This window comes from Pelecanus crispus, chromosome 6, assembly GCF_030463565.1.
Source record: "Pelecanus crispus isolate bPelCri1 chromosome 6, bPelCri1.pri, whole genome shotgun sequence".
Taxonomy (NCBI): domain Eukaryota; kingdom Metazoa; phylum Chordata; class Aves; order Pelecaniformes; family Pelecanidae; genus Pelecanus; species Pelecanus crispus.
The window spans coordinates 45,859,642-45,873,460 of NC_134648.1; the positions used below are offsets into that span (position 1 = coordinate 45,859,642).

The 13,819-nt window shown below is 56.3% G+C and overlaps 1 protein-coding gene across 1 annotated transcript; it reads right to left on the reverse strand.

Annotated features, from left to right (window-relative positions):
- Positions 1 to 467: 467 nt before the first annotated feature.
- Positions 468 to 7,110, reverse strand: NKX2-1 (NK2 homeobox 1). Its single transcript, XM_075713003.1, has 3 exons — positions 7,058 to 7,110; positions 1,907 to 2,283; positions 468 to 1,138 (listed from the first exon to the last, which is right to left on the reverse strand). The coding sequence occupies exons 1-3, from the start codon at positions 7,108 to 7,110 to the stop codon at positions 468 to 470; spliced, it is 1,101 nt and encodes a 366-aa protein (XP_075569118.1).
- Positions 7,111 to 13,819: the final 6,709 nt, after the last annotated feature.

Consider the following 13,819-nt stretch of genomic DNA (forward strand, 5'->3'; position numbering starts at 1 on the left):
CCACCCCATCCCCCAAAATCTCTATATTTACATGTAAGTCCTAGACGCTGGCAAAGTGTACATCTGAAATCCAAGCCTTCGGACCATGCCTAACGATGGTCCCCTTTCTGCAGACTGCTCCGTGGTTATTAGTCAGAATTTTTTTTTTTAACACCCCATACAACGACCTTGGGGGAAAAAAAAAAAAAAAGGAAAAAGACAGACCCAAAACCATCAAGAGTAACAACAAAAACGAATTTAAAAAAAGTCTCTCTCTCTCTCTCTCGGGTCCTCAGAGAACCACTCAGTAAAACGGGGCGGGGGGGTGGGGGGGGGCGTGGGGAGCGTTAAAAAAGAAAGAAAAAAAAAAAAGAAAAACACCCAGTAGTTTGGACAGGACAGAGATTTGTGTGACTGGGAAAATCTGCTCTTTTTTTTCTTTTTTTTTTTTTTTTCCTTTTTCTTTTCTTTTGCTTTGTTTAATCCTTTCACCAGGTCCTACCGTATAGCAAGGTGGAGCAAGACATGGCAGTGCCATAGTCAGAAGTAGAAGAGTTTAGGTGAGACAAACTGGAGACTTGGCTCTGCAGGGAGGAAGGGCTGGCCGAGTGCTGTCCCATGTCTGGAGACTGCCCCGCACTGTTTGTCTGGTGGCTCTGATGCTGTCCGAGGCTGTTGCCATTGGTAGCCACTGTGATCGTTGTAGCTGCCTGCTGCTGATGGCTCTGGATAGCTGCCGTGGGTGTGTTGGAGCCTGCTTGGCAGGGCTTGCCATCCTTTACAAGCACTGGCACCGCCACCCTTCTGGGAGACTGCTGCTGCTGGCAAGAGCCGTTCTCCTGTTGCATCTGCTGCTGCGCAGCCTTGTCTTTGGCCTGGCGTTTCATCTTGTAGCGGTGGTTCTGGAACCAGATTTTGACCTGAGTCGGGGTGAGATGTATCATGCTGGCTAAATGTTCCCTCTCCGGGGCGGAGAGGTATTTCTGCTGCTTGAAACGTCTCTCCAGCTCGTAAACCTGGGCCTGGGAGAAAAGGACCCTCCGTTTCCTCCGCGGCGTGCTCTGGAGCGGGGCCATGCTCTTGCTCACGTCTCCCAGGGAGCCGAGGCTGCCCATGCCGCCCATGTTCATGCCCGAGGACGGCGCCATGAAGCGGGAGACTGCAAGGGAGAAGGCGGCACGGTTTAGGCGGCTCGGCCCGGCCCCAGCGGGGCCCCGCGGCCCCCGCCGCCGCTCGCCCCCGCCGGGGCCCCGCAGCCCCCCGGGCAGCCCAGCCCCGGCCGGGGCCTCGGGGCGCCCCCGCTCCCAAACAACGCCCCGCGTCCCCAGGGCGAGCGGCGGGCAGCGGGCGCCCCTTCTCGCCCGGCCCAGCCCCCGTGAATAAAGGCGGCCGCTCGCCCCTCGCCCTGCCCGGGGCGAGTGCCTGGGGCGGCAGCGCGGCGGCAGCGGCCGGGGCCGGGGGCTCCGCCGGCGCCGGCCGGGGCGGTCTCGCCCGCTCCCCCCCGCGCCGCCCGGGACGCGGCTCCTGCGGCGCCGGCTTCCCCCCCTCGCCCGCCCGCTGCCGGGCGGCGCGCAGGCGGGCGGGCACCGCCGGCTGCCTCCCGGGCCCCCCGGCCGTGCCGCTGCCGCCTCGCTGGACGGCGAGCCCCGGGCTCCCGCTCCCCGCCGGCGCGGGGCTTCCCGCCCCCTTCCCCCCGCAAAAGCGGCCCCGGGAGGCTGACATGAAAGCAGCCGGGGGAGGAGAGACCGGGCACGATCCTCGGCCGGGAGGAGGAATTGGGGGGGCGGGAGGGCGGGGGGGGAGCGGCTGGGGTTTGGACCGACTTTTGCCCTGGCGCGGAGCCCCCCGGCGCCCGCTGCCCCGCGCTGCGGCGGGGCAGGTGCGCGGCCACCCCCCGCCGGCCACCCAGCCCCGGGCTCTGACTTACTTGAGGAGAAGCGGGGGTCCGGGTTGGTGCCGTACCATCCTGTCGCCGAAGCGCTGTTCCGCATGGTGTCCTGGTAAGGCGGGAGCTCGCTCATGTTGCCCAGGTTCCCATTGCAGTAGCCCCCCATCGTAGCATGGGAGAGCTGGGGGACCCCTGCCGCTGTCATATGGTAGGCGGCAGTCACTGTTCCGTTGTGGCCCATGGGGTGCTGCTGCATGGCCGGCTGAGAAACCTGAGACTGTCTGTAGGCTGACAAGGGAGCCCCCAAGTTACTGCCCTCCATGCCCACTTTCTTGTAGCTTTCCTCCAAAGGACTCAAGATGTCAGACACTGAGAAAGGAGTCGTATGCTTTGGGCTCATCGACATGATTCGGCGGCTGGGGAAAAAAAAAAAAAAAAAAAAAAAAAAAGGAAGGGGAGGCAAATCTTTTTTTTTTTTTTTTTTTTTTTTTTGCCAAATATTCTGGTGTTGCCTTAACGCCGATCTTGTTGGATGTACACGTAACCGAGTGGACGAAGTCCGCCTTAATTGGATTGAGTGGAGGCTCAGGGCTGCCTTTCGTTTGTTTTAGCCAGACGCCAGGTTTTAGGCTGCCACCAGAGGCGGGGCATAGGCACTAAAGCAACAAGACAATAGAAGCCTACATCTTGCCCAAGATAATTAGCTTACATGCTGATGACAAGGTAAACACCTTTAAGTTTTACTTGTCAGGATTTTTTTTTTTTTAATGTCTTAAAAAAGAGAGCGAGCGAGAGCGGGAGAGAGAGGAAAAGAGAGAGATAGACCCCGTGAGCACAACTCATTTTATTTTTCTCGGGGGTGGCAATATCGTGGACGGGAAATGGAAGGCAAGGCGAAAAGACCCCCATTTGACTGGGTGAAAGGATTTAAAATCAGCTCCCGGGTGGCAAGGCTGTCAGCCCAGCCTTTGTGAGAGCTGGGGAGACGGAGCTGAATGCCCGTGAGCAAAAGGACCGAGTCCCCCTCTCCCCCCCCCCCCCCAAGTTTGGTCTGGAAGGAGCCCCGCCGCCGGGAGGGCAGCTCTGCGGAGGGCAGACGTTTCGCCCTGGGCCACCGCTCCCAGCGCTCCGCACTCCCCGCACCGGCTTGTCAGGTACCCCGGCCGGCCGGTGGCTGAGCAGCACTTGGGATTTACCACCTCGGGAACCTTCTCTATGTCTGCTAAGACCCCCAGTGCGAGACCCCCAGTGCGAGGACCGTTTCTCTCCCTAAACCCCGAAGTTCCGTTCACCTAGGGCTTTTTTTTTTTTTTTTTAACCTCAGGGAGAGGTGGAAGATGCAAGTTTGCAAAAACAAGCAGTAATTTAATTGCCTGGGGCGAGAGACTGCTGAAAAATAGGTTAGCGCAAAATGTCGCTCGTTATTCTCAAAGGCAAAGACTGTCACAGGCTCTCGTGGTCCCTCTGAACCTGAAGCTGCTTTCTAAGGTTATTTATACAGCACGGGAGCTGGATGGAGAAGACCTCTCAGGTCATCTGCTACACCACCTTGCCAATGAATTCCCTGCAGTGTCGAATAAACTGCAATTTCTGGCACTTTCGGATCTGTTCTCGGATCCGGTGTGAAAACAAAAGCGAGCCCATTCACAGCCACACACACGTACATGCAGCCAGCAGCTAATGTCACTCGGGTCTTTGAAGAAATCTCCCAAGTCGTCCAGTGGCTCCAAAGCTTATATTTCGGGGTGTTCCCGGGTGGAGGAGAGAAACCTCCCCTGAGTGTTTCACACCCCGGCCTACGGTCCTGGCAAACCCAATTTAATGCAGCGATTACCTGAATATTAAGAAAATTACAGCGAAGGTACAGTTAACCCAGTGACTTTGAAGTGTCAAGTAACTATTTAGTAATTGCACTTGTAAATATGTTTGTGCTCGGCTGGTTCGTGCTTAAAAATGCAAAAGTGCACTTGCTACCCGGGAATAACTAAATATCTTTGTCTAAAGTGGCAGCATAAATAGCCGGTCGCTTTGTGACTGTGCTTGATATTAGTACATAAGGATCATTTTGCTTCAATTGGGAGGCTCTCATTCACTAGGCAAGAAACCGTTTAGGAGAAAGTAGGTTCCCGTATGAGAGTTAACATCCTTCAAGTGTAAGCCTCAGCCTTGATTACACTTTAGAGCTCTGCAAGAGGTGAGCTTTTCCACACAAATATAATCGGGGGAACTTTCCTTCAATCAGGCCTCCAGCTCTCCTACATCATCTCAGCTGCCTCTCGGCACCAGCTCCCTCAAGGCTGAATACCCCGAAGTGGGCTTGTTGTGAGTCTGCTGGGTCACCAAAGGCAGGGAAGGGCGACTTTGGGCTAGAAAGGCGGCTGCTTTTACAGCTTTTCTTTCCTCTTTTCTTTCCAGATCTTTAGATCTTATCTTTCCAGATCCCTGGAACGTTTCTCTCCCTCCACCCCCCGTCCCCCCTTTTTTCCCCCCTTTCTGCGCGTGTTTTTCAGTACGGTCTTTGGTTTTGTTCCTACAGAGAGAGAGACACTCGACCTTGCCTTGGTGGTTTGTTTTCTTTTTTTTTTTTTTTCTTTTCCCACGGATTTCTCAGGCACATCAGCTCCGTGCCTGTTTTATTCGCCTTAAAAAGGAGGGGGTGGATGGAGTGGGGGGAAAGAAAAATAAATACCACAAGATGCACCAAAAACACACTGCGGTCGGCTCAAACCAGAGACGAACGACATGGAGCGACCGAGCAGTTTGTGGGGCCGCAGCGGCGACTCCGTTTCTCTCCAGGGAGAGCGAGGTGGGGCAGCTGGGGAGGCCCCGGTGCCGGCTGGGGCGGCGGGGAGCGGGGAGCGGACGAGGCGCCCCGCCGCCCCCCCTGCGCCTTCCCGGGGGCGCCGCCGGAACGACCCCTTCCACCGCCGGCCGCGGCTGGGCGAGCTGCTTTACCCTCCCGCTCCAAGGAGCGCAGGTTAAATCGCCTCCGCCACATTGCTGGGTTAGATTGACCCGAGCCAGACCAGCCTTGACTCTGCGCGGGGTCTTGTAAAGGGAACTCAATGCGAGAGCTCTTCATCCCCCCCCGTCGCTGGGGAGCGGGCTGAAAGTCTCTTTGGAGGTCTGACCGCTTATTTAGAAACACCCCGCCGCGCGGACAGGCACAGCTACCCCCCGCAGGGTCCCGCCAGCACTTTTTAGCCCCGCTATAGATCGACCTAGTGGAAAAGAGGCCAGCCTCTGCTCCTCCTTTCCCGCCCCCAATGAACTATAACGGGGCGAGTCAACCCGCGGCCAAGTGGCGAGGAAGCTTCTTCGCTGCTGCCCTGTCCCGTCCGCTCACCCCTTCCTTCCAAACCCTCCACCCCAAGTTTCGTCTGCCGGAGCCGGCTCCCCGCAGCCCCCGGCGGGGGGGGGGGGGGTGGCCGCCCCGCCAGGGTCCTGCCTAGGCTGCCTCTGGTGATGTGCTCGTTTACCTGGTGATGCTGCTTAGTAAAACGCTCGAGTTAAAAGGAAATGCTAAGGAGGAGAGCAGGGAAGATGAGATGCGTTTTGCCTGGTGGAAGCATTTTCATGAGAAAGGCACGGTCTTCACCCCGTGTTTGCAGAATGCGGCTACACGGACGTCCCTTCAATAGCTTCTGACCCCACACAATCCGTTTGATAACACTCGAGAGGTGGAAGAATGGGAGACTTTGTCAATCAAATGGTGCCAACCCCAATGGAAACGGTGCCACCAAGACCGCAGCGCGTTTCCTCATCAACTGGATTGCGGGGGCTGGGAACTCAAGGATCAGCTTTTGAAAGTGCGCACAGGGCTCTCCAAAGACAACAATGTCTTTTTTATACGAGCTGCTGTGCCTCCCCAAGGGGAATCAAATGTGCTCGGCCAGCCCGAGCCGCCGAAGGGCTACAGCTCTGCCTTGCCACCCATTGCGCCGGGCAGGAGCCGCGGAGGGGGGGGAGGGCATTTCTGCCTGGTCCGGCGCCTAACTCGCCCCCTTGCCCCAAATCGCTTTTCCCCTCCTTTAGGCACTTGCAGCTCCCGCGGTGGCTCCGCGCCGTTCCTCCGCAAGCGGAGCCCACGCAGGAGCGCGGCCCCGGTTCAGCGCAGCCCTTGGGCGTGTGCTCAGGTGCGAGCGGCCGGCTGGGCTGGCTGAAACCCCCGGGGCACCTGGGCTCGGAGGGGAGAGGGGAAGGGTCCCACGCAACGCGCAGGCAAATCCTTGCTCAACGAGGGAGACGCTTTCTAGGCGTAACTATTTGATACAAAGGCGTGAGGTGCTCCGTGCTCCCCGTGGGCCGGTTCACGGGTGCGTGCCTAGCCACCGGCACACGAAGCACGCCCTGCCCAGCCCTGCCGCCCCGGCTCCCGGCGCCGAGGGGGCGGCCCTGCCCGCAGCCCTGCCCGCAGCCCTGCCCGCAGCCCTGCCCGCAGCCGCGCAGCCTGCCCTGCCGCCGGAGCGGGGCTCGGCGGGCTCTGCGGCGGGGCTAGCCGCTGCTGAAGAAGTCCGACTTAAAGCTGGGCAAGAACAGAGCTGGGACAGAACCCTTTCTCCTCTCCTGTCATCAGCACAACTCTAACGCACCCACGGAGAGATGCAAATTGCCCTCCCAAAGCCCCGCGCCTGGAAAAGGGGCACCACCGGGGCAGCTTGCTGCAAGTCTCCCCTCTCCACCCACCCTCAGCGAGCTCGTAGAAACTTCATCGCTCATTTCTTACGCATGGCGGTGTAACACACCCCCGGCCCTCCTAGCCCCCCCAAAATGGGAGATGTGCCCAGCACACGGTGCCCAGAGCCCGCGCCGGGAGTGCGGGAGCGGAGCGGAGGTTTCCGCAGTGACCGGGCAGGGCGGCCCCGTGTCGCTGTCACTGCCGGCCGCGGGCAGGGCGCTGGGAGCCGCTCCCTGCCTGGAAAGCACATGCTTGGGCGTGTGAGGCAGGAGTCCTACCCAAACACGCTCCCCGCGAGCGCTCCCTAGGCACAGAGCTCTCGAGGGGGAAAAAAAACTCTTGCTGTGGCTCATGGGGACAGTTCCCCGCCGTGGGAAAGCCTCCCCCCCCTGCCCTGGTTATCTCGTTAGGGTGGGAGAAACCCCGCAGTACACCGGTCGAAATCTCTTCCCCTGGCGTGGGAAACTAAGAAAACAAGCGAAACCACCGAAGGCTCAAGCGAAAATCCTCACCCCTCCGCAGCGCACGCACAGTTGCTCCTCCAGCTGCTCAGGGCGTGGAGCATCTCGCACCCGGGCTTTCTCGGGGGGCCCTTCGCCACCAGTCCCCGGCGGCCCCTCTCGCAAGGCGCTGTGCGAGGGCAGCGCTGCCTCCTCGCAGCTCTTTTCCCTCCTTCCCCAATTCCTGGCGGACGGCTGAGCCCTCCTGCCCTAATCCTCCGACACCCCCCCCCGTCTTTTCCCTTGCCGGGCCGTTCCCGGCCAAGAGGGCCAGGGTGGGGCCAGGTACGGGGTGCCAGGGCAGGGCTCCCGGAGCCGCCGTGCCAGGGCGGGGGCGGCGGGGAGCCGGGGAACGCCTCGGCCCGGCGGCCGCACCGCGCCCCTCCGCCGCTGCCCGGCATGGGGGCCCGGGGGGAAGGGGCTGGCTGCAGGCATGGACCCCCCGGCAGCCGGGGGTGGGCAGCAGCAGCACTCGCGCCGATGCATGAACTGCCGCCTGACCCCCTTGTCCTGGCACCGTTATTGCCAGCAATTAACGTAACGTCCTCGTTAGTCCGCCGCATCTGGCTGCCTAAATGTCAGTAGACGGTCGCCGTCGCAACGGTGTCGGTAGACGCGTACAAGACTCATCGTCGCCCCGAAGCATCTTTGATACACCCAGGCCAGGGGTGACTTCTGCGGAGGATTTCTGGATGGTGGTTGTTAAGACAATTTGCAAAAAGTTGCTCTATACGGCTAATTTGCAAAAAGTTGCTCTATACGGGTAGTGAAAAACGTAGACATGGGTTTTATAGGTATAAAAACCTACGCAAATACTTTTTCTCCGTACATACGTACAAACAGAAGGCTGCCGGGGTCGGTCTTTTTGTCTGGTTTTAGATATGGCTATATGTCATTAGGTAGCTTAGGAGTTACGTGCTTTTGTATATATACACAGACATGCCTACACACATATACATACGCGTGTGTGGGGTGCATACCTCCGGCGGTGGGTATGGATGAGTGTATATTTACGCATACACTCATAGTCCCCAAACCTGTCGTCTCTAAGTGTTTCGGAAAGGAACTCAGCTTTTAAGTGGGTCACCTGGCCGCCCTGCCGCCCCCTCCCCTCCCTCCCCTCGCCCTCCCCGTGGGCTCCGCCGGGGCCCAGGGCCGCTCCTGCCCGGGCAGCCGTGCCGCCAGGACGGGGCCGCGCCGGCGCCGGGGGAAGGGGCTCTTGGCTCCGGGGTGGGGCCGGACGCGGAGCCGACGGACACGCGTGTGCCCGTGGGTGCAGAGCGGCGGGGGAGGCTGGCAGCCGGCACCCGCCGTTTGATTTACCGCAGCCCCTTTCGGCGTCCGGTTTCAGCGCGGCGGGCGGCGGGCGGGGAGGGGGCGCGTTGCCCGCTGCCCCCCGGGTCTGCTCTCGCAGCCCCCCGTTGCCCCCGGGCTGCCCCGGCGAGGGGCTGGGGGAGCCGCAGCCCGCCCTGGGCGCGCCGCGGGGCGGGGGCTCCGCGCTCGCCCGCGCCCTCGGGGCTGCGCGGACGGGGCACGGCCGCGGCCCGGGCCCGGGGGCCCCGCGGAGCTGGAGACCGGGGCCGGGGGCGCTCCCCCGCGCCCGCCGGGAGTACGTGCGCTGGCGGGGAGGCGACCTTTCCCCCTCGACCTTTCCCTGGGGGTAACCAAAGCTCCCTTTTATTTTCAATGTCACTTCGGAGTTTGCCTTTTGTTCCCCGCTACCTCTCGCTTCCAGGGATACGGGCGGCTCCCCGCTGGCTCGGGGAGGGGCGAGCGGTTGCAAAGATATCTCATTTAAAAATGACAATGGAGCCCTTTCGACCAGCCCGGGTGGTGCCCGAGCTTTATTTTCGGGCTGGGGGGAAGGGAATTGTTTGCTTTGCTTTTGTTTTCACAGCAAAACTCGAGGGCAAGTTACAGGAGGGCTGCGAGGAGCCCCGGCCCGTCCTCAGTGCCCCAAGGCACCGGGCAGGGCCACCCAGCCGAAGGCCGGCGCATCCGCCGGGCATGCCCACGGGCAGCCTGGCAACCTGCGCAAACTGCGCGGCTCCGGGAGCATCTGTCCGCAGCTGCCCTGCCGTCACTGACTTCGGTGAGACCGACTGCTCCGGTCATTGCCCCCAAATCCTCCTCTGCCTCCCCTCTGTTCCCCAGTCCGTGGCTCGGTCTGAGTTTCCCTCGTGGCTTTAATTCGAAAGGAAGCTGCCAGCTGCCCCCTTGGCTTTTTTTTTTTTTTTTTTTTCTTTTCTTTCTTGGCAAGGACAATCACTGCAAGGTGGGACGCTGCATTTAGGCTCCCGCGGCTCCAGCTGCCAGCCGTGCCCGGGGCGGGCCGCGTCGGGGCCAGACCCCCGCAGGCCCTGGGGGTGGGAGGCGACCCACAGCAGCCTCCGCTGGCCGCCGGGGGAAGTGCAGCCCCGGCCGCGGGCCGCGGGGGCCGGAGCTCCCCTGGCCCTGCCCCGCCGAGCTGCTGCTGCTGGTGAAGTGTCACCCCAAGGGGCCGGCGAGGCAGGACAAAAACACGTAAATGGGGAAACAGGATGGGGTTTTGCTCAGTCGTCCTCGTAGGAGACCGATGTAGTTACGTGGATATTTGTCCCTCTTCACTTCTACAGGGAAGGAATAGCTTCTTTTAATGTTGCTGCAGCTCCTCCTCAACACCCTCCCGTAGACGTAACTTGGTCTCTGAGCAGGATTCTTCCCCCTCTCTGGGAAAGTATCTGCGATTCGCCTGTTCCTGGATCAAGAGGAGCTGTTTAATAATTTGTGCCTGCTCCAAGCTTTTGAGCAGCATAATCAAACAGTTTCAAATTGTGCTCTTGACATGGTCACTTACGCAAAAGTTTCTTACTCAAAACCTGCCTGTTGGGAGTGACTCTGCCTCTTCCCCATCTGCTTCCTCCCTGCTGAGCCTGCAGCTCATGAGTACATCCCCTGAGGGCTGAGCTCAGTCCCCCCTCTCCAGGGACAGCCTGGTTGCCCCCATGCTCTTCTCCGAGTGAATCTGCTGTGCCATCGGGGGCTGAAGTCCTCAGAGGTAGAGCTGAGTCGGTCGGCTGAGGCCTGGTAGGACCAGACTGACTCAACTGCCCACTGTGAGTGGCAGGTAGATTTGTTTATTTCTCATGTGAGCCTTAAAATCAACATTTCCCCTGAGTCTTTAAAAAAAAAAAAGAAATCACAATTCACTCTGCCTTGATTTTCTTCTGTTCATTTCCTGGGAGAGAGGACACAGAGGTTTCCTAGGCAAAGAGGACCATTTCAGAAGCCCAAGGGCAATTCTAGGGATGTTTCAGAAGTCTCCTTTTCACTTCATGGGAACCAGAGTCTCTGGGAAGATCATGCCCTCAGCCTGGGTAGTACAACTGGTAGGTCTAGTTAAAAGCTGACGTAAAAAGCTGCAGCACAAAGGAAGTCATTTCTAGGGAAACTCAACAATGAACTTTATTGGTCCTGCTACCAAACCCATTAACAAAGCTATACACTCTGCAGCATTGTTTCCAGGCCTGGGTTTTGTTAACCAGCCACTGACATATATATGGCCCAGAGTGCTGATGCAACAGGTGCATTCCTCTGGCCAGGAAAGGGTTCAGTTTACTTACTAGTTTCAGCTAGTTCAGTTTGTAGGTACCACTCTTTCAAGAGTTTTGTGCTGTAAATAGGGTCTCAAGAGTTCATTGTACAGTGGCATTGTATGCATGGCATACATGGCAGGGAAGCTCTGCTCAGGCTATGCGACCTGTGTGCCACAGAAGGAATTCGACTACTCTGACAACAGCTCTCGTCGCCTCTAAGGCGATGGGTCTGACATCCCAGAGGCCAGATCAGGCTCCATCAGCTGGACTACCCTGCAATACTGTATCTTTCAGAGAGTGCTGTAAAACCAGCAGATGCGGCTCTCTCACTCCAGCACCAATGGTTATTGATATTGCCATATAAATCTATGGAAGAAGAGTCCCTCTATTTTGCGCAAGAAACGGTGGCAGGGGATAGTGAATTACAACTATTTGAAATACTGAATTACTACTGGGAGCAATGGGTGTCTGTGCTTTTCTGTTACTGCAGGTACCCCACGTCCTTACTCAAACACTGGCGTTTTCACTCTCTGACATTCACTCTGCCAAACATGTTTGTTTATATGAGCTGCACAGTGCAAAGTATGGGATCTGCCAGGATGCTTTTCTTGCCAAGGAAGGTGGAGAAAAGGGTTCATCCAACTGTTTTGCCTTTTCCTTCTCCCAAGAAGAACCGGTAACCTGGCAAAGAAAGGACCCAGTTGGAAAGAGACTTTTTGCCCACTCTGATGGCTGTGTGAAGAACAGAGCTGCTCCTAAATGAGCCGCTGACATTGTAATCTGCTGATGATCTTCCTCTGTTGTCCCCAGCAGCAAACTCTCTTCCCTTTGGACATGTTATTGATCCACTGAAGAGGAATCTTTGGCTCCTGTATTTCTAGGGGATGGGTAGCATGGCTCCACTTGCAACTGAGTGCTGACCAAAATGTTTCACAAATATAACAAAAGATGGGTTCAGCCTTGCAGAATCTTCCTCCTTGGAGTTGATCGGCAAGAAGGAAAGAATGAAGTTCAGCTTGAGGTTCAGTTGGGTTGAAGGACCGAGAGTTGGAAAACAAAGCCTATTTGTATTGTAACCTAAAATACGCACCCAAGAAGTTTCTGAAGGTCCAGAAGTATTTTACCTTCGAATTAGAACAGAACTTCCTATTAAAGTAAAAATCCTAAAACATGGACTAAAACAAGTCCTTGCTAGCAGCTCTATTTTCTGTTTCCCCAGACATTAGTCATTATTAGCATTCTAGTGCAGAAGAGTCCATGTAGCAGGACTATCTTCTAAATTACTTTGGATGATAGGCATAATGAAGTTAAAAATTTCACTCATCTTTGCCCTGTCGTAAATGAAAGCACATATTATACTCATTCAAAAAATAGCTAACCATAGAGTTAGGTTCAAGTTACATTTTCAATGTAGAAATGTTTATGCTGAAAAAGCCTAGATACTTTCTTGGAAGTAGTTTAATGATGTAAAATAGTCCATTAATGGATTTTGACTACTGTGCAGTTTTTAAAATAATGTCCCTTATAATTAGTTGTTTCATCATTCCTTTATGTGCCTTGCTTATTTCAAATTCCAGGGAAAGAAGACTGCTAAGCTGATATAATGAGATAATATCCTTCACTGGCATAAGTAAGGCTATGAGATGGACTGCTACCCACATTGGTAATTATACATGCTCCGTTTCCACAACTGGAACCAGAATGAATACTCTACAGCATTTTACTGTCTCTGAATAACATTAACTGAAAAAAACAAGTGAGTAACTTGTTTATGTATTAATATTGGAGGAAGCAACCTGAGCTGGCTGTCCTTGAGTCTGTGGAGTCAAACTCATTCAGTGAGCACTTAACACAGGACTAAGGAGGAAAGCCATTTTGCCATCTACATATAACACTTGCTGTGCCGGCCCTGCCACCCCAGGGGTTCAGGTTCTACATGCCCTGGGAAGTCGCAAGAAGGCACGGAGAGCATCACAGATTTGTCCAGTTGTGAGGTACAAGCTTTGTAGGTGAATAAACTTGACACTTCCATCCTGTCTTCTCTGTGGGATCTGAAAATGCTCCATGAATATTAATGGTCTTAAGGTGCATTTTATGCCTATTTTGAGATGGCATAAGAGGCAAAGATTTGGCTCATGGTCATATGGGAAATAGGTGGGTCCAATGTCATCAGTGTGCCCTTCTAGAAACCTCTTTTGACTAACAAATGGAGGCAAATCCACCTACTGCCTACCTGACCGCACTGACCTCTCTGGCAGCACAGCTAGCACAGTTTGCTGTTGAGGCTGAGAGGCAGGATTTCTGGTAAAAAGTACATGCACAGTCAGAGTAGCTCGATGCTGCAGACAAATGAAGCCCCCAGTGGTCCCTGTGCCGGGTACAGAGCAGCTAAAAAAAGGTCGAGAGGAAAACCACCTAGGTGACCCAGCAGCTCCGCAGTCCCTCCTTGTGGGGCTGCAAACAGGGCTGCAGGCTGTGCCTCGGGAGCGCGTACACTCTGCCATCGCCTGCAGGCAGGGGTCCGTCCTGCCACTTTGCCACCTGTGGCCAAGGACTCTCCCAGCGTGAGAAATGAGGATTGCATTTAAATTCAGTGGGAAGAGTCTCTGGTACTTACAGCCTTTAAAGCTTGCACTGCAAAACCTATCAAAGAGTACTTGCTTTTCATTATTGCATTTTGGTGCTTTTTCAGTAAAAAAGCTTTGTCCTGAATGCAGCCTGGAAACATCAAATGGAAATACATATTACATGAAGCAGGGGTTTCCAAACAGATCTTGCTTTGGGTACTGCTTGCTGCAGCGACCCTTGTTGCTGGCAGAGATGGCAGCTGGAGCTCTTGGTGTCAGCTGCGGCCAGGACTCCTGACCACGATGGTGGCTGCCAGCACTGACTTTGTACCAGTCCTACGCCTCTGCCCATCGCACCTCCAGCTCCCCAGCCTCTCATCAACCCACCCCCAGCACTAGGATGACAACCATAAGCTTCCTAAACTTTCCCCAGCCACACAGCCTCCCTGCTCCCCCTACCCCCCCGCCTCCTCCTCGTATCCCACTCTCAGCAGCTGACCAGTACTGGCAGTGTACTGGCAAGAGCTGGCTTTGGTGGCAGAGGCTGAGGGACACAGCTTGTCTACAGGTGCTAGCCTCACAGCTCAGCACCTTTCTACATAACACAGAGTGGTTTGAGTGCCAGCAGTACT

Excerpts from the sequence above, each read along its gene's own strand:
- NKX2-1 (XM_075713003.1), bottom strand. The coding sequence starts at position 7,110 with ATGCTCCACGCCCTGAGCAGCTGGAGGAGCAACTGTGCGTGCGCTGCG. Across the intron at positions 2,284-7,057 it reads TGTGCGTGCGCTGCGGAGGG|CCGCCGAATCATGTCGATGA; the intron begins GTGAGGATTTTC and ends TTTTTTCCCCAG. Across the intron at positions 1,139-1,906 it reads GGACCCCCGCTTCTCCTCAA|TCTCCCGCTTCATGGCGCCG; the intron begins GTAAGTCAGAGC and ends TCTCCCTTGCAG.